Below are 21,220 nucleotides of genomic sequence, written 5' to 3' on the forward strand. Positions count from 1 at the left end.
TTCTTAAAAACCTCCAATGGTGCGGATTCCACAAGCTCCCTTGGAAGGGAGAATTTAACTACCTTTAGAGTTAGAAAGATTTTCCTAATAGCTAACCTAAATCTCCTTTGCTGAAAATTAAGCCCATTACTATTTGTCCTACCTTCAGTGGACATATTTGAAGACTGTTACCAGGTTCTTCCTCAGTCTTCTTTTTTTCAAGACTAGACATGCCCAGTTTATTCATCTTTTCTCTTAGGTCAGGTTTTCTAAACCTTTCATAATTTTTGTTGTTCTCCTCTGGACTCTCTCCAGTTTGTCCACATCTTTCCTAAAGTGTGGCACCCATAATTGGATATGGTACTCCAATGGAGACTTCATCCGTGCCGAATAGAACAGAAAAATTACTTCCCAGGCCTTACATATGACATTCCTGTTAATGCAGTCCAGAATACTAGCTTTTTTGCAACTGCATCATATTGTTCATACACATTCAATATTTCATCCACTATAACTGCCAGATCCTTTTCAACAGTACTACCACCTAGCCAGTTATTCCCCATTTTGTATTTGTGCATTTGATTTTCCTTCCTAAATTAAGTATTTTGCACTTATCTTTATTTAATTTCATCTTGTTGATTTCAGACCAATTGTCTGATAGTCAAGGTCGTTTTGAATTCTAATCCTGTTATCCATTTCCATAGCTTTTGTGATGATGGCTAGATCTAATATGTATATTTTACCAGCATATTCACCACTACATTATTCAAGTAATTGGGACCCCACTAGATATGCTCTCCCAATTTGACAGCAAATGATTGATAATTACTCTTCAAGTACAGTCTTTTTCAACCACTTGTGAACCCACCTTATAGTAATTTCATCTAGCATACATTTCCTTAGTTTTCTTATGAGAATGTCACATGGATTGAGTCAAAAGTCTTACAGAAATCAAGATGTATCATGTCTACTGCTTCCCTGTTTCTGCTAGGCCAGTATCTCTGTCAAAGAAGGAAATTAGGTTTGTTTGGCATGATTTGTTCTTGAGAAATCCATGTTGGTTATTCCTTACAACCTTATTATCCTTTAGGTGCTTACAAATTCATTGCTGAATAATTTGTTCCAGTATTTTTCCAGGTATTGAAGTTAGGCTCACTGGTCTATAATTCTCTGGGTCGTCTTTGTTCCCTTTTTTAAAAGATAGGTACTATGTTTGACTTTTCTCCAGTCCTTTGGAGCCTTACCTGTTCTCCATAAGTTCTCAAAGATAATTGATAATGGTTCTGAGATTGCCTCAACTTGTTCCTTAAGTACCGTAGGATGAATTTCATCAGGCCTGTCTACTTGAATACATCTAACTTATCTATATATAAATTAACCTGTTCTTTCCCTATTTTGGCTTTCATTTCTTCCCCCTTGTTTATATTAATTGTGTTGAGTATCTGGCCACCATTAACCTTTTTAGTGAAGAGCAACTCCCACATCCATGAATCATTTGTTGCCACATACTGCATATTGATTTGTTTTGATCGCATTGCTTTGAATTCAGAGACTGTCTGTGTGTTGTAGATGGCTATATACATAAGAAGGTATTTCACATTTGTAATATGGTAAACGTGGAACTTTGAGTTTAGACTGTCGTGTTCTGTGATGGGATCGTTCCTTATGTGTTAACTAATGTGTTCAGCTGTTGTTGCAGCATCCTTATGCAACAAAATGTGATGACTTGCCTAACTTTTAAGAACTGGCTGATCAAGCACAGCTGTTTTGCAATGAGTTGAAATATAAGTATGTATCATGGCCCTGATTACTGGTGTGACAAAATTTCCTAATAAAGTATTCCAAATCCCACCCTTTTTTCCCCTAACAAACCTCCTAGACATGGCTCAAGTGTTGCAAAAGCTTTGTGCTTGCAATGAAAAGTCTAGGATATTTCAACCTTGTTGAGAGGGTAAGACAGCCTGCAGGTATCAGCAAGTACCAGGCTAAGGATAATAGGCTTGCCTCATTGTTAACAGCCTCAAAGGTCTTTGAAATCTCAGTAGTTTCAGGGCAAGCATGTCTCTTGGCATGCATCCCAGTGAAAGACTCTGAGGCATATAAACTTAGTGGGAGACAGATTCCAGTCTTGTGAAAAGATTGCTTTTTCAATTCCCACAAATCCAAATAATTTTCAAATAATTTTACACCCAGCAACACTGGTTCTTCCAGGAATTCATGTTAACAACAGTATCTTGGGGAGGACATTCATAATGCTGTGGCAACCTTTAGAAATTTGGTGTCCTACAATTGCTTTTTGTTTAAACTGATATTCAGATGGTGGTGATGTATTTTATATCAACAAGCAAAGTATTTTATATCGGCCTTCAAGTTTTGAAATAGGGTAATGTCTAATGAGACTTCAGTGGTTGCTAGAGGGAAGACTGATTGCAAATAGATTTAGTAGCTATGAAAGTTAGGTCCCTCTACTAGCATGCAGATCAGCTAGTGCTCAGCCTCTTTGTGTTCAGGGAAACCTATTTTTTTGTCAGATGTCTGAAAAGGAGGCAAAAAATGAGGACTCTGTTTACATCATTTTCAAAATTACCATTGACTTCAGTAGGGTCAGGATTTCACCCATAGTCTTGTGTCTACAGGGAAAAAATTTTTTTTTCTGTGAGCCAAATTTAGGTCTATGATTTTGTGACCTTTGGTTGGTTCCATGTTGGTTGAGCCTAATTTAGTTTCCACATCATTTGAAGATGAGCATTACAAATCCGATCAGATTCTCAGCTATTCCATTTCTGACCACTGAAAACTATTTCCCTCCACCTCAGTTTGGAATCTTTTCTACAGATGACATGATCACTGAAATATTATTGATCACACTGCTTTGTATTTCTGCAGCCCTGTAATGTATAAACTAAACCTTAAAATATTCCTGTAATTCTATTTTGAGTGGACAAAGTCGCTTAAGAAGCTGAATGGATATAATTTATTTTTGTGATGAACCTATGTTTTAAGAGATTCATATCAAAATAGTTACTGTCTGCATTTCTAATTGTCAGATTTGTTCTGCCTATTCTATAAATTGTACTTCACAGCTAAAATGTCCAAACTTGATTCCAGTCTTAATCTGGCTTGATAAGTCTCAACGTTTTTCAGTATAGTACATTTATGTTTATACTTGTATTTTTTAGGTAAGGGTGACCATCATATATATTGGTAGTATTTTTCTACCACTTGAGGAATTTGTGCACATGAGAAAGTTACTAATATTTTAATTCTTATTATTTAAGTATGTTTAATTATCCTCAGTTGGCACTCTAGGTCTGTTAGCAAATAGGTGAGCTGTAAACTTCTCTGAAGAAATTCTAATATATGTAACATATGGGAAGAAAAGATGGTAAATTCTTTTCCACATAGAGGTTCATTAACTAAGTAGCCTAAAGTTAAAACAGAATCAACAAATAATATGAATATCACTGAGGACTTGCTTTATATAATGAAAGTATGAAATGTTTTGGTATTGTGTATACGTGTACGTGAAGTTGGAAATCAGATAGCAGTTTTTTTTTAAATTTTGGGAAGGGGGAAGCATTCTCTTTAGGATTCTGGTGTTGTGAAAGCATGGCAGGACTTGTTTAATAGTTTCCATTAAACAAAGACCATGTACATCACCATTAATCCAAGACTAATGCTAATATGGAATACTGTGTGTCAGCAGAGGTTCTTAGCTTTCTGGATAACTTCCAGAATTAATGTATTCAGACACCTGAATAACACTTACTGCTTATGATGCCATAGAAGCTGTTCAGTTCTAAAATACTCTATGTAACATTATCCTTGTAATTTGAAAAGGAGATTCCTAACTTCTTCCAAAATTATGACTTTAAAAATAATTCTGTGAAAGTAATTTGAATTTGCATGTAAATTAAAAACAAAGTATTGTTGCTTGGTTCTAATCGGAGTCTAAATAAAGTGGAAGTAAACATTCATGTTCAAATAAAATATTAGATCTGCAATCTGGGAGCTTTACCATTCCATCTCTGCTGCAAGGAATTTCCTACTCCAGTGTTTGAATTTCACTGAATTACACTGAGCTCTTGTTAAAAAGTCACTTTCTGTAGAACTGCGTTAGCATTTTAAGGCTCCAGAATTGTATGGAAAGCAGTTGGTTAATGGAAACTGGTACTGCAGTAGTCAGTTTAAGGACTGAATTTGATCTATAAATCTTGAAGGAAGCACATTCAGGTAGGTCATAAAATTTGGAGATAGTGTGTAGGTTTTTTGGGAGGTTAAATAGGAAGTGCCAACACTACAATAACACTTAGAATAAAAGTGGGCTGATATCTTGTATCAGTTTAGTGAAATGCTGAATAATGAATTGATTGCCCTTCCTTAGGAGGTAGGGTTTCTGAAGAACAGCAGCCAAACACAACAGATTTCCCTATAGAAAGGTCTGCAAATCCATAACTTAGGAGGAAAAGTAGGGTTATGTAGGGTTGGCAGGTCTGCATTGCCTGGATCACCAGTGTAATTTTGCTGAGTGGTATATTGTAGGAGAGCTCTTCCAAAAATCCATGCTGTGTAGAAGGCATGCGTCTGTATTCTAAAGCTTTAAACTTTGTTTTTCTATTACCAAATAACACTAAGCAAAAAGGATTTGAAGCTTTATGCTCTGATATAAAAGAATAAACTAGAGAATAAAGTTCTAATATCTTTTTTGAAAAGATTTTCAAACAATTGCTTCTCAAGTGGAAAGAGACTAGGATGGTGACAGATTTTGTGACTGAAAAATCCTGTCCTAGATTCCACAGGGCCATAGCACTTCTAAACTGAGGCTATCAGAAAAAAGCATGAACCTGAGTGCCTTTTATTTTTCAAATAGGATTAGAGAAATTAGGTCTTAGTTCTTTGGAAAAGAAAAGATGGAGTGTACAATAAGGTTTTTTATGGAGCATTTTGAAGTGAATTAAGGCAGTAGATGGTACAGTGCTGTTTGAGAGTTGGTCAAACATAAGATTGGAGGGTTTACAAGATTAATCTTGGGAAGACTTGAGTATTACTTGTTGTATTTCTGTGGCTACTTTTCATCTGAAAACTTATTGTGCTTTAATAAGCAGCATACCTAATTGTATGCAGTAATTGATCATCTGAAAATAATGCCTTTTTGTTTCTATTTTCAAGGGGTTTAGGTGGAGAACTAATGAGACCAGCTGGTAGGTGTCCCTCTGCATGTTAGCTGACTGGTGCTGTTTTTGTTGAATTAAAATAGCAAATATATGTTAAGTTTCAGAGTAGCAGCTGTGTTAGTCTGTATTCGCAAAAAGAAAGAGTACTTGTGGCACCTTAGAGACTAACAAATTTATTTGACCATAAGCTTTCGTGAGCTAAGTGACTCGTAGCTCACGAAAGCTTATGCTCAAATAAATTTTAGTCTCTAAGGTGCCACAAGTACTCCTTTTCTTTTTGCAAATATATGTTAGTTAATTTACTCTATTTACGTCAACTTTTGCATCTCTTGGCATTCCACTGTTTTCTTGCAATATCAACGCTGTATATATAAGATCTCTCTCTCTTTCTTTCTCTCTCTCTCTCGCGTGCACATCCCACCTACACAACCTACATTAAAAGAACAGTAAAGTTACAAAGTCAAGTATTCAGAAGTTAAGAAATGCCAGTATTCAGGTTGTCGATGCAATCTTAAATTTGGCCCGTGGTATCATATGCATTATGACAGCGTCTAATTACATAATCACATACTATTTTTTTGCACAGGAACCCTTCCTCATTCAGTGCACAGGATAGAACCACTCTGGAGATGAATCAGGATAGTGTAGTGAAGGAGACATCATTGGTATTGGGGTGGCATCTGGCACCAGAGCTGGATCTGAGGCATTATCCTATGGCAGTGCTATTCAAAGAGCTCCCAAACCACCTGGAACTGTTCTTATGCACTATGGCCAGATGCTTCATCCAGATTTGCAGTCACTGCATCTGAAGATGTGGCTGTTGGGTGTTTAGTACCATGGACCAGGACTGCTCACTACAGGTCCAGGAAATCTTGATACAGAGCAGGAAAACTTATTCTTTTAAATGGAAGAGGTTCTTGATATGGGAAGTCCAACATGGTCTGTTCTTTGATTACTGATTGCACTTATAGCAGGCTGGCCTTTTGTTCAACATGGATTAAGATCCATGTCACAGCAATTTCAGCTTGGCATGCACCTGTGCAATTATGTTTGGTCTTCTTTCACCCACTGTTACCAAATTTTTAGCCCCAGTCTGAGAACCCACCCCTGTCTGGGACCTCAGTAGTCCTCTAGAATTTCATGGAGCCTCAATTTGAACCTCTATCAGAATGCCCCTTGTATCACCTCACTCTGAAAGATGATCTTCCTTTTGGCTATCACTTCAGCCAGAAGAGTGAGAGAGCTTCAGGCACTTATGGCTGAACCTTGGTATATGACATTACATAGGGACAAGGTGTTGCTGAGACCTCACCTGAAGCTTATTCCTAAGGCCTGGGCTACACTAGGGGGGATTCAAACTAAGATACGCAACTTCAGCTATGCTATTCGTGTAGCTGAAGTCGAAGTATCTTAGTTCGACTTACCTGGCCGTCCTCACGGCAGCGAGTCGACTGCGGTGGCTCCCCTGTCGAATCAGCTTACTCCTCCTGCCAAGGTGGAGTACCGGTGTCGATTCGGGGATCGATTTATCATGTCTAGATGAGACGTGATAAATCGATCCCCGATAGATCGGTCACTACCCGCTGATCTGACAGGTAGTGAAGACGTACCCTATGGTTATCTCAGAGGTTTACCTAAACTAGTTAATCAACCTACCTGTCTTCTTCTTGAAGCTATGTTTGGCAATGGGGAAAAAGAATTTACACATATTAGATTACACTGACAGGATGAAACCATTCAGATTGTTTTCCTATCTACTTTTAGCCCTAGTCAGGTGTTCTAGAGATCTAGCCATCTCATCACAAAAGCTATGGAAATGGATAACACAGTATGTCTTGCCATGATACTAGCTGGCTAGTGTACCTCTCCCACTGAACATCAAGGGCTTCCTCCACCAGAGCACAAGCAACATCTTCTCCCTGCTTCAGGCATGTGCTATCAGAAATCTACAAGGTGGCTATGTAGAGTATTTCTCCTAGAGTAATTTGTCAAACATTGCTCCTTGGTTTTAGTGGATAGGTTGGATGCCAGTTTTGGGAGAGCAGTACTACAATCACTGTTTGACTGATGAAACTGAAACTCCTCATTCATTCCCACTATCCTATAGGGATCCTACTTACCAGTCACCTACAATGAAGTCCACACTGGCACATACTCGAAGAAGAAAGAATGGTTACTTACCCTAACATAACTGTACATCTCTGAGATATTGTAGTCAGCATAGATCCCATTACCCATCCTCCAGTGCCCACATTTTGGAGTCTTCAACCAAGATGGGCTTTGAGTTGTGAGGGAACTATGGGAGGTTCCTGGCCACGCCACCCTTTATATTCTAGCATGGGAGCATGAGGAGGCACAGGATGCATTTAGGGCCCCAACAGACTCGGCTATTAAAAATAAAATCTGATTTCACGTGCCTTACAGTGGGACTACCACATCTGGAAAGACTCCAGTTACTGTAGTGTAAGTTCTTTTTCGATGTTGGAACCACAAGCATAATTCCATTTCAGTTTCCTTCTTGCATATTTATTTTTGAGCTATAATGTTAGAATATTTCTATTTGCAACATTTTCTGCTCTTCTATTTTAAGTATAGTCTTTATAACCGTATATATTACATCAGTACTGGTATGACTGCATTTTGTCAAAATTATTGCAAGTTACTATTTTCAGAAATGATATAATTGCCTTTTTCCCCCCCCCCAGTCTGCACTTTAATTGAAAAGTTGTCACTTTCAAAAATGCCATTTAGAGGGGATCCCATAATCGGTATGTAATACTTTCAATGGTCTTATATTATGGCATCATTCTAATTATATTCTCTAAGGTTACATAGTACTAGCCAGTGATGTTATTCAAGAAAACTAAGTTTTGATAACAAGATGTTAGAGAGTTAGGGTAGGTTAACAAATCTCAAAAAGGTACACATCTGTGGCTGAAGATATTGCATATTGCAGTGTATGAAAAATTTTTTTGTTTTTCTGACCCCCAAACAAGCCTCTTTCTCTTAAAGTTGTTAAAAAGTCTCTGAAAATCATAATATTTAGCAGTGGGAAGATAAGACTCTCCTTTTGAACATTTTTGCTTGATTAAAGGTTGGTTAGTAACATTTCTTTTTTCTTCAAATAGAGGGTTCCTGATGGAATGCCCTTTTTTGTACTCCCCACCTATGAAATCCTTCATCATGGTGACTATTTTTGACTGAGGGCTAGTTTACACTAGAAGTGCTACATTGGCACAGCTGCTTTGATGTAGCATGTCTGATGAAGACACTCTATGCAAATGGGAGAGCGCTGTCTTGTCAGCATAATCTACCTCTGTGAGAGGTGGTAGCTATTTTGGTGGGAGAAGCTCTCCTATCGACATAGCACTGTCCAGACCAGCGCTTAGGTGGTGTAACTTATGCTGCTCGGGGGTAGGAGGGGCACTTATTCACACCCCTGAACGACGTAAGTTATACAAAAGTAAATTGTAGTGTAGACTTGGTCTGGACCTTTTAGTAGCATCTGTCCTGAATAAGTTGTTACAAATTGTTTCTTCCTATCTGTTCAACACATTACAGGCTCAGGAGAAGAGCACTGAGCCCTATGGCTTGTGTATTCAGTGAATGGAAACAAGATAACTACATTCATTGTAATTCACACCTTCAGTTATTTTAGAAAGAGCAACAAAAAATAAGTAGTTTTAATTAATTGCTGATCACTATAAATAGATGTCAATATACCTAAGACTCTGTCACTAAAATTATACTGAATATCTTTTCTGCCACTCCAGATGGCTGGCAATGGTTGATAAATGACAGTTTAAGAAGTCTGCCTCTTGTTTCAAGCACTGCAAGACAGCAAATAAAGGTACAGTAATTCTATCCTCTTTGGCTTTATTAAACAAATACTATGAAGGCAAACATTCCTGATGATATATTTTCCTTGTTCTTCTGAGCAGCATTGTAGCCTTTGTTATACTAGAAGTTCTTGCTTCCTGATGTGGGATAGGAAAACGAATGGTTTTAAAAAAACAGAAATTAACAGTGGAGCTCAAAGGACTAGTAAGACAAATGGTTTTGTCCTTTTTGGAATTCTGTCTCCTGCTGTTGTGGAATGGTATAATCTGACTGTGTGGAGTTTATCAGAAATGCTTTCTCAACTTTAAAACCAAGCGGTATCATCTTTGCTTTTAAAAAATTTCCCCCTTCGTGATGATTTATTCTGTTGTTCTCTAGTCTCCTTTTCTCTTAATACTCTGTGTATTGTATTTGTTTGCATACACACTTAAACAGACAACTCTTTTGTAGGCTCTTGAGTGGTCTGTGTGTTTTGCCTTGTGAAAGTTTCCTTTTCTTTTCCTGAGGGATATGAGAGATTCCTGAATGTTCATCTCTTAAGTTGGCTAAAGGAGTTCCTTTCTTGTAACAATCCAGTCTCCAAAATTCCAAAAATCATCTTTTGAGTATTACTTTCCACCTTCAACAGTTGATATTGTAAAGGTATTCTTATTAGCATATTTGAAGAGCGTAATGCTCATGCACTAACAATGGCAGTTATTGACAGTAATGCTTGAAGCTGACATCTTCTACCTGTCTGCCATTTGATGATAACTTCAAAGGCAATCTTGCTTTGCTGATTTTATTTTGTTTAAGGGGCTTCACTTTGGCTTTCCTGTTGTTGTTTTATTTTGCAGGTCTCAATTTTCATTATGGTAGTGGCAGTATAATGCAATGTTGTTATGTGTACACATATAAATAGTATGTGTTGAACTTTCTGCCCTGCTTTCCCAATGATTGGAGAAAGGACGACATTTCACTAGACTTGTCTTTCCCTCTTAATACCAGGAGACTCTGGTCTGAGATTGCTTTATCTATGTTGTTTATAGAATAAAGTATGCTGATTGTGGAATTATGGGGATGGAAGGAGAGTACTCAGAGAATTCCTGTAAAAGCTGCCACAATTGTCCTCTCCTGATGACTTTTTCAAATCAGATTTAATGTGACTGTCCAATTTACCAGGACTACAGATTCAGAGGTGTAAAAATCCAGCTTTATTCCTTCTACCTCTAACATCATTCTGACAATATTACTGATGTGTAAAGCAGAATAGTATCCAGCTTGCTGGAATATAGTTTTGTTGACTCCATAGTGCTAACCTGAATTAAAAAAAAGATTTTGTTAGTAAAGCAAGCAAATATAACTCAAAACACACAAATTTCATTGAGTAGAAGGTAGCATTTTCACATGACTACTTTTCTCACAATAGACAAGCTTAAGAAAATTCCCTTCTATAGCCCCTTTTAATTACAAAAATGCCTGAGTACTGGTGGCCCAGTTTTTTAAATACATAGAAACTCAGGAGAGGAGGAGAAGGCAGGAAGGTATCCAAATCATTGGAGGAGAATCTAAAATAATAAATTTTGGAGTTCTTGATTTACCCATGAAAACTGTAGAGATGTAGCCAAGAAGTTTGACAGGTGATTTATTGTAGGAAATTGACACTGAGCTCATAGACAATTGATCATAGATTTAAGTAAAGAGAATTTGGACCAAAACTCTTGATTTTAAAGCTAACCTTACCTGCGCATCTACCAATGTGATATATGCCATCATGTGCCAGCAATGCCCCTCTGCCATGTACATTGGCCAAACTGGACAGTCTCTACGTAAAAGAATGAATGGACACAAATCAGACGTCAAGAATTATAACATTCAAAAACCAGTTGGAGAACACTTCAATCTCTCTGGTCACTCGATCACAGACCTAAGAGTGGCTATACTTCAACAAAAAAGCTTCAAAAACAGACTCCAAGGAGAGACTGCTGAATTGGAATTAATTTGCAAACTGGATACAATTAACTTAGGCTTGAATAGAGACTGGGAATGGATGAGTCATTACACAAAGTAAAACTATTTCCCCATGGTATTTCTCCCTCCCACCCCACCCCCCACTGTTCCTCTGATATTCTTAGGTTTCAGAGTAGCAGCCGTGTTGGTCTGTATTCGCAAAAAGAAAAGGAGTACTTGTGGCACCTTAGAGACTAACAAATTTATTAGAGCATAAGCTTTCGTGAGCTACAGCTCACTTCATCGGATGCATTCTGATATTCTTGTTAACTGCTGGAATTAGCCTACCTGCTTGTCACCATGAAAGGTTTTCCTCCTTCCCCCCCCTGCTGTTGGTGATGGCTTATCTTAAGTGATCACTCTCCTTACAGTGTGTATGATAAACCCATTGTTTCATGTTCTCTGTGTGTGTGTGTGTATACAAATCTCTCCTCTGTTTTTTCCACCAAATGCATCCGATGAAGTGAGCTGTAGCTCACGAAAGCTTATGCTCTAATAAATTTGTTAGTCTCTAAGGTGCCACAAGTACTCCTTTTCTTTTTGCGAATACAGACTAACACGGCTGCTACTCTGAAAGCTAACCTTAGTTGGATGTTGCCTATGGGGTGAAAATCCTTCCCCTGATTTAAAAAAAAAACAGATGTTTCAAGGACAGAAAGTTAATCTTTTTTCCTGGCATGGGAATATTTACTTTACTTACATAATGCAGTTTCATGCAAATAAACAGTGAATAGCAAAGGTTTTTACATCCAGGTATTTTACGTGAAGCTAAGATATGGCTCCACGTTGTGAGAAGATAATTTTTCATGTTTCCGGGTACCTGCCTAACACAGAGTTTTAGAGTAATCAGCAATATTAAAATAAATAAGATTCTTTCTTCAAAATCTCTGGCTCAGCATGGAGATAAAATCTGATGAATATTTTTGAGGTGTTTGTAGTGTTACAGCTGTTTTGAGTCTAGGATACTTGAGAAAGTGGAGGTGAGGTCATATCTTTTATTGGACGAACTTCTATTGGTAGAAGGTACATGCTTTCAGGATACACAGAGCTCTTCTTGACCTGAAGGTACAAGCTTTCAAGCTCGAAAGCTTGTACCTTCCACCAACAGAAGTTAGTCCAATTAAAAGATATTACCTGATCTGCTTCATCTCTCAAATACTTTTTGGGGTAGAATTGCGAGATGACAGAGAAAACTCGTTTTACCAGTCCTTATTATTCACAGTTGAGAACACCTACATTATTATGAAAGTATCATTATTAATAGGGAATGAAGAGTACATGTTTCTTCTCTTTTTATATGCTCTCAACTTTATTACTACATTGGTCATCACTGTTTTACTGGCTGAAAATGTACCTCTACTGTGAATTTTATGAGAAAAGTTGCCATGTATTTCTCAAGCAATGTCTGTGATAGAATTGACAGGTTTCAGAGTAGCAGCCGTGTTAGTCTGTATTCGCAAAAAGAAAAGCAGTACTTTTGGCACCTTAGAGACTAGCAAATTTATTAGAGCATAAGCTTTCGTGAGCTACAGCATCCGATGAAGTGAGCTGTAGCTCACGAAAGCTTATGCTCTAATAAATTTGTTAGTCTCTAAGGTGCCACAAGTACTGCTTTTCTTTTTGTGATAGAATTGTTTGCTGCACCTATCGCAGAGATCAGTCATCTAAAGATACGGAAGTCCATGTGTACAGTGCTGCTCCCCATCCCCATTCTAAGCTAAAATTATGTAACCATGTTGAGGGATTGTCACACAAAAGCTGTGCTATATTTTCTATGATTTTAAATCTTTTATGCCCCTCAGCATTTCTTAAATGTTGTTTCTGAATTCATTTTACATTTTTTGAGGAAATACAGTTGTTACATATGAATTTGGAAATAATGTAGATTATAGACTAGAGAAAGATTTCCGTACCGTACGCTTCTAAGTAGAGCAGGAAAACTCTAAAATGAACTGAGAATATGGTACACAGAAGTTGGTAATTTCTTAGATTTTAATCAGTATAATCTATTAGTATAGAATATATATAATCAGTATGATTCATAATGTCATCTTAAGAAAACATGACAATTGTAAGGATACACTGGTTTAAAGATACTCCAGAGGATAATGTACAAGAGGTTTAATCAAAATAAAAAAAGAAGTTGATTTCAATAATTTAGGGGAATAGTATAAAGAATAATTATAAGTAGGATTAATATAAAGAATTCAGTTCTATTTTCTTATTCATTATCCTATCTCTGGGCACAGTTATATTAGAGTAGACATTTTATTATTAAAGCTCACAATTTTATTTCAGGAAGCTGCAGTCTCTGCACTTGCTGCATTGTGTAATGAATATTACATCAATGAACAGAGAGAAGCCAATCCAGCTCTTCAGGGTAATGATGCATATGTATTGTCTATGTTTTCATTAACAAATGTCTTTTAATTATTCATGTTGGTTATACGGGTAGAAGAGATTCAAAGGAGGCAAAATAGGTTGCTTAAAAAGCATCACAGTGGATTAGCAAATTCTGAAGGCCTAGCCCAGTTCTGTACCATGTTAAAGTACATTTAATTGGGTGTACACATTTATATAATTAATATACACCATCCTTATGTTCCATATGGAAAAATGCCTTGGAGGGATGAAAGAAAAAGATTGCATGTGTATAGGACAATATTATTTATAATATCTTGGGTATTTACTTTTTGAATTGCTGCTCTCAGTATACAAGCTCATTATTTGTGTGCACTCCTGAAAATACCCTTTCTTCTATTTAATTCCATGTAATTTGAACATTTTACCTTTAATAACCAAACCAAGGTGCTTAGAAATACCAGTAATTTACAGTTCAGGGAGAGATACATAGGACTAGTTTACATCTTTTTTTTTTTTTTTGGTCATAATCTTTCTAAAAAGAAATGATGGAATGTGACTATTTTTGATTCAAGGGACTTTAAAAAGGGGCTCAGAGAAGAGCAATGAAAGTGATTAAGGGTTTTGAAAAACTCTCACAAGAAGAGAGATTGAAAAGAGTGGAAATCTTTATTTTAGAAAGGAGGTGAATATAGGGGAACATAAATGTACAAAATGATGACTGGAATAGAAAAGGCAAATAGCGTTTGTTCTCTCTGTTGCAGACCACAAGAATAAGGGAACATTCTGTGAAACTGATAGGTGGCAAATTCAAAACTAATAAAAAGAAATACTTTTTCACATAATATTTAATTAGTCTTTTTGGAACTCATATTTCCACAAGATGTTGAGGCCAAAAATGTAGCAAGATTCGAAGACGGAATGGCGATTTGCAAGTTTAACAAGGTTAACCAGAGTTGTTATAGTTAATACTTAATTTGTTTAATATAAAACCTCATGCTTTTAGGGTTTAAACCAATCACTTATTATTAAGGGTTTGGGTGAGACATTCATTGGGGGGCAAAGTATCCCATACTTGCCTAATGTGCGGTTTTTTGCACCATCCTCTGAAGCATCTGGTGTTGACCATCATCAAAGACAGGCTGTTGGACTAGATCAGAGGTGGGCAAACTACAGCCTGCGGGCCACATCCAGCCCGTGGGACACTCCTGCCCAGCCCCTGACCCCTCCCCTGCTGTTCCCCCTCCCCCACAGCCTCAGTTCACTGTGCTGTTGGCACAATGCTCTGGGCAGCGAGGCTGCGAGCTCTTGCTGGGCAGCACAGGTGCAGAGCCACAGCCTGACCTTGTGCTCTCTGCTCTGTTTGGTGGCGTGGCTGGCTCCAGCCGGGTGGCACGGCTGTCTGTCCTGGTGCTCTGTAGTGCCACCAGCCACCGGTGCTCCAGGCAGCATGGTAAGGGGGCAGAGAGCAGAGGGGTTTGGATAGAGGGCAGGGGAGTTCGGGGTGGTGGTCGGGGCGGTCAGAGGATGGGGAACGGGGGGGGTTGGATGGTGCAGGGGGGCAGTCAGGAATGAGAGGAGGGATTGGATGGGGCGGTGTGGGGGCAGTCAGGGGCAGGAGGTCCAGTGGCGGACAGGCAGGGGTGGATGGGGCAGGAGTCTCAGGGGCCGAGAAGCAGAGGGGGTTGGATAGGGGGCGGGGGCCAGGGGCCAGGCCATGCCTGGCTGTTTGGGGAGGCACAGCCTCCCCTAATGGTCCCTCCATACAAGGAGAGCTAATAGGTCAGACTGGACATAAATGTTGTTGTTGAAGTCTTGGTAGATAGGGTAGGAGACTGTGTGGAGAAGAAGATAGGAAGGTGTCAAAATCAGAAAGGAGAGTGGACATGGTAAAGTAAGAGGGCAGCAGATGACTTAAGCCTCGTCTACCCTGAAAAGTTATATTGACTTAGTTGCATTGGTCAGGGATGTGAAAAAAACACACCCTAACCAACATAGGCCGACATAGCTGCATCTACACTGGGGTTTAGTCAACAGAAGACTGCTTCCACAGATGTAGGTAACGTCATTCGGGGAAGAGGTGTTCCTACAGCGGCTATGTCTACGCTAACACTTTTATCAGTATAACTCTCCTGCTGACATAGCTACTGCTGCTCGTTATGGTCTAATTATGCTGACAGGAGAGCTCTCTCCCGTTGGCATAGAGTGGCTACCTGGGAGATCTTGCATCGGTGCAGCTGCATCGGAATACCTATAATCTACCAAGGTTTTCTGTACATCCATACACATGGTGATAAAAATTGCACCAAGAATGTAAACAATTTTTAAAAATAAATATCGGTATGCCTAGTTTTGTATATTTCTGTGGAAATTATCATTTTCTCTGTACTACCATAACATGTACATACTATATGTCTATAATCTATTTCTAGGAACTTCCCTAGAGTTCCTGAAAAAGTTATGTGGGCAGAGACTATATCATACTCCACTGAGCAACATAGGTACCATGATAATAGATATTCCTATTAGGGCAGGTCCAAGCAGCAGTGGAGGGGTTAAGCAAATGGGATTTTGGTAATATTGCACCAGTGTTACATGACTGCATGGTAGCTAAATAATACCATAAACTTTAGTGGATCAGAATCTGAATTTTTTAACAGCAAGAAAGTCCCAATTAGCCTGCAATGTTACTATCACTTTTTTTATTTCTCTTCATTTTCTACTTTCTTTCTTTTGCACTCTCACTTCTCATCTGCTGTATCTATTTTCTTTTGTCTGTGTTTTTATTTTCACTCTGTTTCTCTTGTATGCCTGCAGCTCACTTTTGAAATTTTTCCCTTCTGATCTCCTCTCAGTAGCTGCAGGTCATGTTTAATGAAAATTGTAGAAACTTCACGGGCTGTGCTATTTTACCAAGCACACTTCAGTAGGGGACATGTAATGTCACATTGCTGGAGGTAGAGTAATTACTACTGCTTAGCAGTTATCAGTAAATAGCTGCTGGTTTGCTTTCTGTCACTTCTGAATTTTCTGACTAAGACTGTCAGTTTGAAATTAACATCAATCATAGAAATGCTACTGCAACTCCATCATCTGAGATGTTGTCACTGAGTGCCTACGCAAGCATGGTATCTGCATATGGCCTCAGGGCTCTCTATTATGGGCCTGTGGTTAGGAAGGTTTTAAAATAATAAATGTCTATATGAAAATGTGTTAGCTCTTGAATAGGTAGCTAGTTTCCTGTTTCCTGATGAGATACAGTAGTTAAGACCTGCTGACTGTATGGGGATTTAAAAAAAAAAAAACCAGAATGGAGTCATGAGTTGTGATTAAATGCATTGTCTTATGGCAAACTATCTTTCTTCCCCTGGCAAATATTGCCTAATCGTTTAACCCTTAGATGACAGGTAGCAACTTCACTGTTTTGATCTTCATAGCTATTCTGATTTCTATGTCTCTTGCAAACTCTAAAAAGAAAGTACCTATCTAGTAAAGCTACTTATTTTTGAGAGAGAACTCTTTTTTTAAAGAGATTATGTAAATTGCAGCTCTCAGTCAGAAGTATTTTAGTTCTGCATAGTTACAAATTACACAGGTTTTACTCCATCATATATTTTGCTCTTTGTTTAAGAAGAAGTTTGGTACAGTAGCTGAAATTTGGTCAGTCAAGAACATCTCATTTGGTCCATGTCTACAGTAAGAAATATATTTCCTACACATACAGTTTATTGTGGCAACAGGCTGTGTGCAGTACATTGTATTCTTTATGCATGGACAACATGCAATAAAAATACAGAGATGGAAGGTTCCACGTACTTCTCTTCCCTATCTCTATTTTCTTTGTGCTTGCGCGCGCTCTCTCTCTCTTTCTCTCTCTCTCTTTTTTTTTTTTAAGTATATCCTCATTTTCAACTACATGTCACTTCCCCCTCTGGTTGGATCCTGTTTTTCTCCAAATCAGTTTTTTCTCTCCCTTTCCTAGAATCTAACCAGTTCCTTTGCTCAGTTTGCGGATGCATCTTCTCAGTCCTCTACTATCGTTAGGGCCATTTTCCCTGCCACTACAGACTGCAATATAGAGATCCTGAGTTCTGTATGATGAGGATTTCCATCTTGAATGTACTCTGTACCTCAAGAAAGCCCTATGGATTTTTAAAGATTTGTGGATAGACAGTTATCATGATCAGAGCAGCAGTGGCAGAATCATGGAGAGGATTCAAAGAAGAGCCATGAAAATGAATAAAGGGTTAGAAAACTTGCCTTATAATGATAGGCTCAAGGAGCTTGATCTGTTTAGCTTAACAAAGAAAAGATTAAGGGGAGACCTGATTACAATCTATAAATACCTACATGGGAAACAAATATTTGATAATGTGCTCTTCAGTCTACCAGAGAAAGGTATAATACAATCCAGCAGCTGGAAGTTGAAGCTGGATAAATTCAAACTGGAAATTAGGTGTACTTTTTTAAAAGTAAGAGTAATTAAGCATTGGAACAACTTACCAAGGGTTGTGGTGGATTCTCCATCACTAGCAATTTGTAAATCAAGATTAGATGTTTTTCTAAAAGATACGTTCTAGGAATTATTTTAGAGAAGTCCTTTGGTCTATATTGTACAGCAGGGGTCTCAAACTCAAATGACCTCGAGGGCCACATGAGGACTAGTACATTGGCCCGAAGGCCGTATCATTGACCCCTGCTTCCCCGGCCCTGCCCCCGCTCCACCCGTTCTATGAGGCCCTGCCTCTTCCCACCCCTTCCCGGCCCCCATTCCAACCTATTCCCTGAAATCCCCACCACAACTCCACCCCCTCCCTGCCCCCAGGGGATGCAGGAGGATTGCAGGGTGCGGCAGGGAGGCTCAGGGCAGGGGGTCGGGGTGCAGGAGGGGTGCGGGGTGCTGCAGGGGGTTCAGCTGCAGGAGGGTTGCGGGGGACGGGTCCGGCCCAGCGCGCCCTGGGGGCAGGGCAGGCTCCCTGCCTGCCTGCCCTGCCCCACGCCGCTCCGGGAAGTGGCTGGAACCTGCAGGGGAGGGGGCGGGCAGGGCACAGGGGTCTGTGTGTTGCCCTGACCATACCTCCAGGCACTGCTCCCCCGCAGCTCCCATTGGCTGGGAATGGGAAACTGTGGCCAATGGGAGCTTCGGGGGAGGTACCAGGAGGCACAGCCAGGGCAACACACAAACCCCTGTGCTGCCTCCCGCCCCAAGGTCCTGGCCGCTTCCCGGAGCGGTGCAGGGGCAGGGCAGGAAAGGCAGGCGGGGAGCCTGCCCTGCCCCCAGTGTGCGCCGGGCTGGAGCTGCTCTTGGCAAATGCTGGGGGGCCTGTGGGGAGCTGGCAGGCCGCAGAAAATAACCCCATGGGCCTCATGTTTGAGACCCCTGTTGTACAGGAAGTCAGATTGGATGATCACTGTGGTCCTTTCTGGTCTTGGAATCTGTGATACTGAAGTTGTGTGGGGTATAAGAGAGTGTGTCCCTATGTGCCTACATTGAGTGTCCTGCTTTATTATAAGTTCTCTTTAAGCCCTTGGTTTTGGTTAAAAAAGCAAAACATGCAGAAACGTTAAAATTACATGAACTTAACCTGTGTCACTCTTTGGAAAGAGCAGGGTTAAAAATCCGTCTAAACTGACTTTGTTACATGAATAGTATTCAGAGAACTATAACTGACAACTCTTAAAATTTTTGTTAAATCAATATTCTGTGTTCTCAGAAAAAGTATCTTCCATTTTAGGGTTATTGAATTGAAGAGAATCTTCATCTAGCCTCCCTGTTCTTCTACTGGTAGGCTAGTTAATGTAATGATGCAGTAGCTGGATTCCACTTTGCAATTGTATTTTTCTAGGTGAACTGTTGCAGCAATATATTTCAGAACTTCAGAACACAGAGGAAATGATTCGTTGTGGGTTTTCGCTAGCCCTGGGGGCCCTTCCAAGATTTCTGTTAAAAGGCAAGCTCCAGCAGGTGAGATAAAGTGTGGCCCTTACCACAAAAAGAAAAGAAAAGAAGTGGGGGGGGGGGTACAAGTTTTAACTGATTCAGGAAATAGTTTGAATGAAGTCTGAGTGCTTAATCAAATAAATGATATAAGATCATTGCCATGGGTGTTGATGTGGAGGGGTTAGTTTATAATACAGTAACCCAGTCAATCGTAATGACTTTGGCTTAACATATATTCAGATAATTAAAATCGAGACCTTTCTCCACATTCTTAGTGTAGAAGCCAAAGACTGACTGGACATGGAGAATGAGCTATGTCTTTGTAAAGCCCTTTGTTTTCATTTTTTTTTAACAATTGTCCATGCAAAATTCCTGGCTTAAAAAAAAAAAGCCATTGTTTTTCAAGTGCTTGCTCCTGTCCATTCCATATTAAGGGTGTGTGCTCACCACATGCACTGGAGCCGGAAGTTTTTCCCTCAGCAATATCTGTAGGGGACTGGCTCTGGCATGACACCCGCATGGTGTGGTATAAGGGGTGCTGCCAGCTCCACCCACCCTCAGTTCCTTCTTTCTTTTTACTGCCAGGGACGGTGCAGGAACATCTGCTGCTTCAGCTAGCATTGATCCCTTTCTGTTCTTGCGACCTTTGAAATCCTGTAAAACAGTTACATGTAGTTAGTATTTTTCTTAGTTACCCTTAGTACTAGTTCTCAAACTCTCCGTTAGTCCCGAACGGGACCCAGCTGGGGATCAGGGCATGCCCCAGTCCCCAGGCTTTAAGCCCTGTGATCGCTGCAAACAGCTTATGCCCGTCAGCAATCCCCATACCAACTGCCTAAGGTGCTTAGACGAAAGGCACCTAAGTGACAAATGCCGTATCTGCAAGTCCTTCAAACCTAGGACAAAGAAGGAGCGTGATATCCGTCTAAGAGCGCTCCTAATGGAGTCGGAACTCACTCTGGCACTGGAGCAGTGGTCCAACTCTGCTTCGAGCACTGTCGCCTCTGTGTGCAGTGCTCCCCCGGTGCTGGCCATGTGCTGGCACTGATCTCCCTCCATGGCTCTGGGGAAGAAGCCAAAAAAGACTGTGAGGGCCCGGTATTGATCCCAGGAGTGATCGGGCACCAGAAACCACCGATCGCTGGGCTGTCATTGTCCGTCTCCAAAAAGATCATCACCCTACTCAGGATGATCCTCCCGGCAATCGGCTCTTGGTAGCCCCTGGTCCCGTTCAACATCCCGGTACCGGTCGAGTAGCGCGAGGCACGGATCGCCGGGTATCTGACACAGATCTGCTGAATGCTGTCAGTCCCCGAGAGCCTGAGCAAGACAGTCTCGCTTGGACAGGTCAGGTTCGGGACGCAGCAGCTGGGACCAGTCAGACAAGAGCCACTGCTCAGCCTGATCCTGGTTGCCCTGGATCGACCGCACTCCTGGTAGCTCCAGCTCAGAGCGAGGTTCCCTGACTGCGGGACAAGCCCCAGTACTGATGGTGCCGATTACATCATCAGCACTGAAACCTGTCCCATGGCCCCAAGTGCAGTGGCTGGTGCCATGGTACCTGTGGAACACTTGGGGGTTCACGCAGCTTTCTTAGGTTGGCCGATTGGTGTTGGGAGACTCGGAGAGGCCAGCGGCCTCAGTATCCCGTCCCCCTCCGGTGCTGGAAACTTCGTGGGGTAAGACCCCGCAGGTCCTGGAGGACCTAGGGGAGCAAGCTGCTGGACCATCAATGGACGTGGAGGTTCCCGCAGCACCACTTTAGCCTGGTCTGGCAACGACAAGGACATCACAGGTCCCCCTCACCCAGTTCTTCAGGATGATGCCAAGGCACACCAGGAACTTTTGAAGAGGGTCGCTTCTAACCTGGGGCTTCAGGCAGAGGAATTGGAAGAGCCCTCGGACTCTGTTTGATGTCCTCTGCTACTTGGCTCCT

General features: G+C 40.4%; 1 protein-coding gene across 6 annotated transcripts in view; it reads left to right on the plus strand.

Moving 5' to 3' along the window:
• Positions 1-21,220, plus strand: part of TBCD (tubulin folding cofactor D) — a 292,421-nt gene that overhangs the window by 181,268 nt on the left and 89,933 nt on the right. For all 6 annotated transcript variants that reach the window (XR_006275752.1, XM_038372287.2, XM_043497516.1 and 3 more), the window contains exons 24-28: positions 5,149-5,180; positions 7,859-7,921; positions 8,927-9,003; positions 13,281-13,362; positions 19,190-19,308. Coding sequence is in view for 5 of the 6 variants with exons in the window: in XM_038372287.2 (XP_038228215.1) it covers positions 5,149-5,180; positions 7,859-7,921; positions 8,927-9,003; positions 13,281-13,362; positions 19,190-19,308 (373 nt within the window). In the remaining variant the exon portion in view is untranslated. The remainder of the gene's footprint in view (positions 1-5,148; positions 5,181-7,858; positions 7,922-8,926; positions 9,004-13,280; positions 13,363-19,189; positions 19,309-21,220) is intronic.

The sequence above is a fragment of the Dermochelys coriacea genome, chromosome 14, assembly GCF_009764565.3.
Source record: "Dermochelys coriacea isolate rDerCor1 chromosome 14, rDerCor1.pri.v4, whole genome shotgun sequence".
Taxonomy (NCBI): Eukaryota; Metazoa; Chordata; order Testudines; family Dermochelyidae; genus Dermochelys; species Dermochelys coriacea.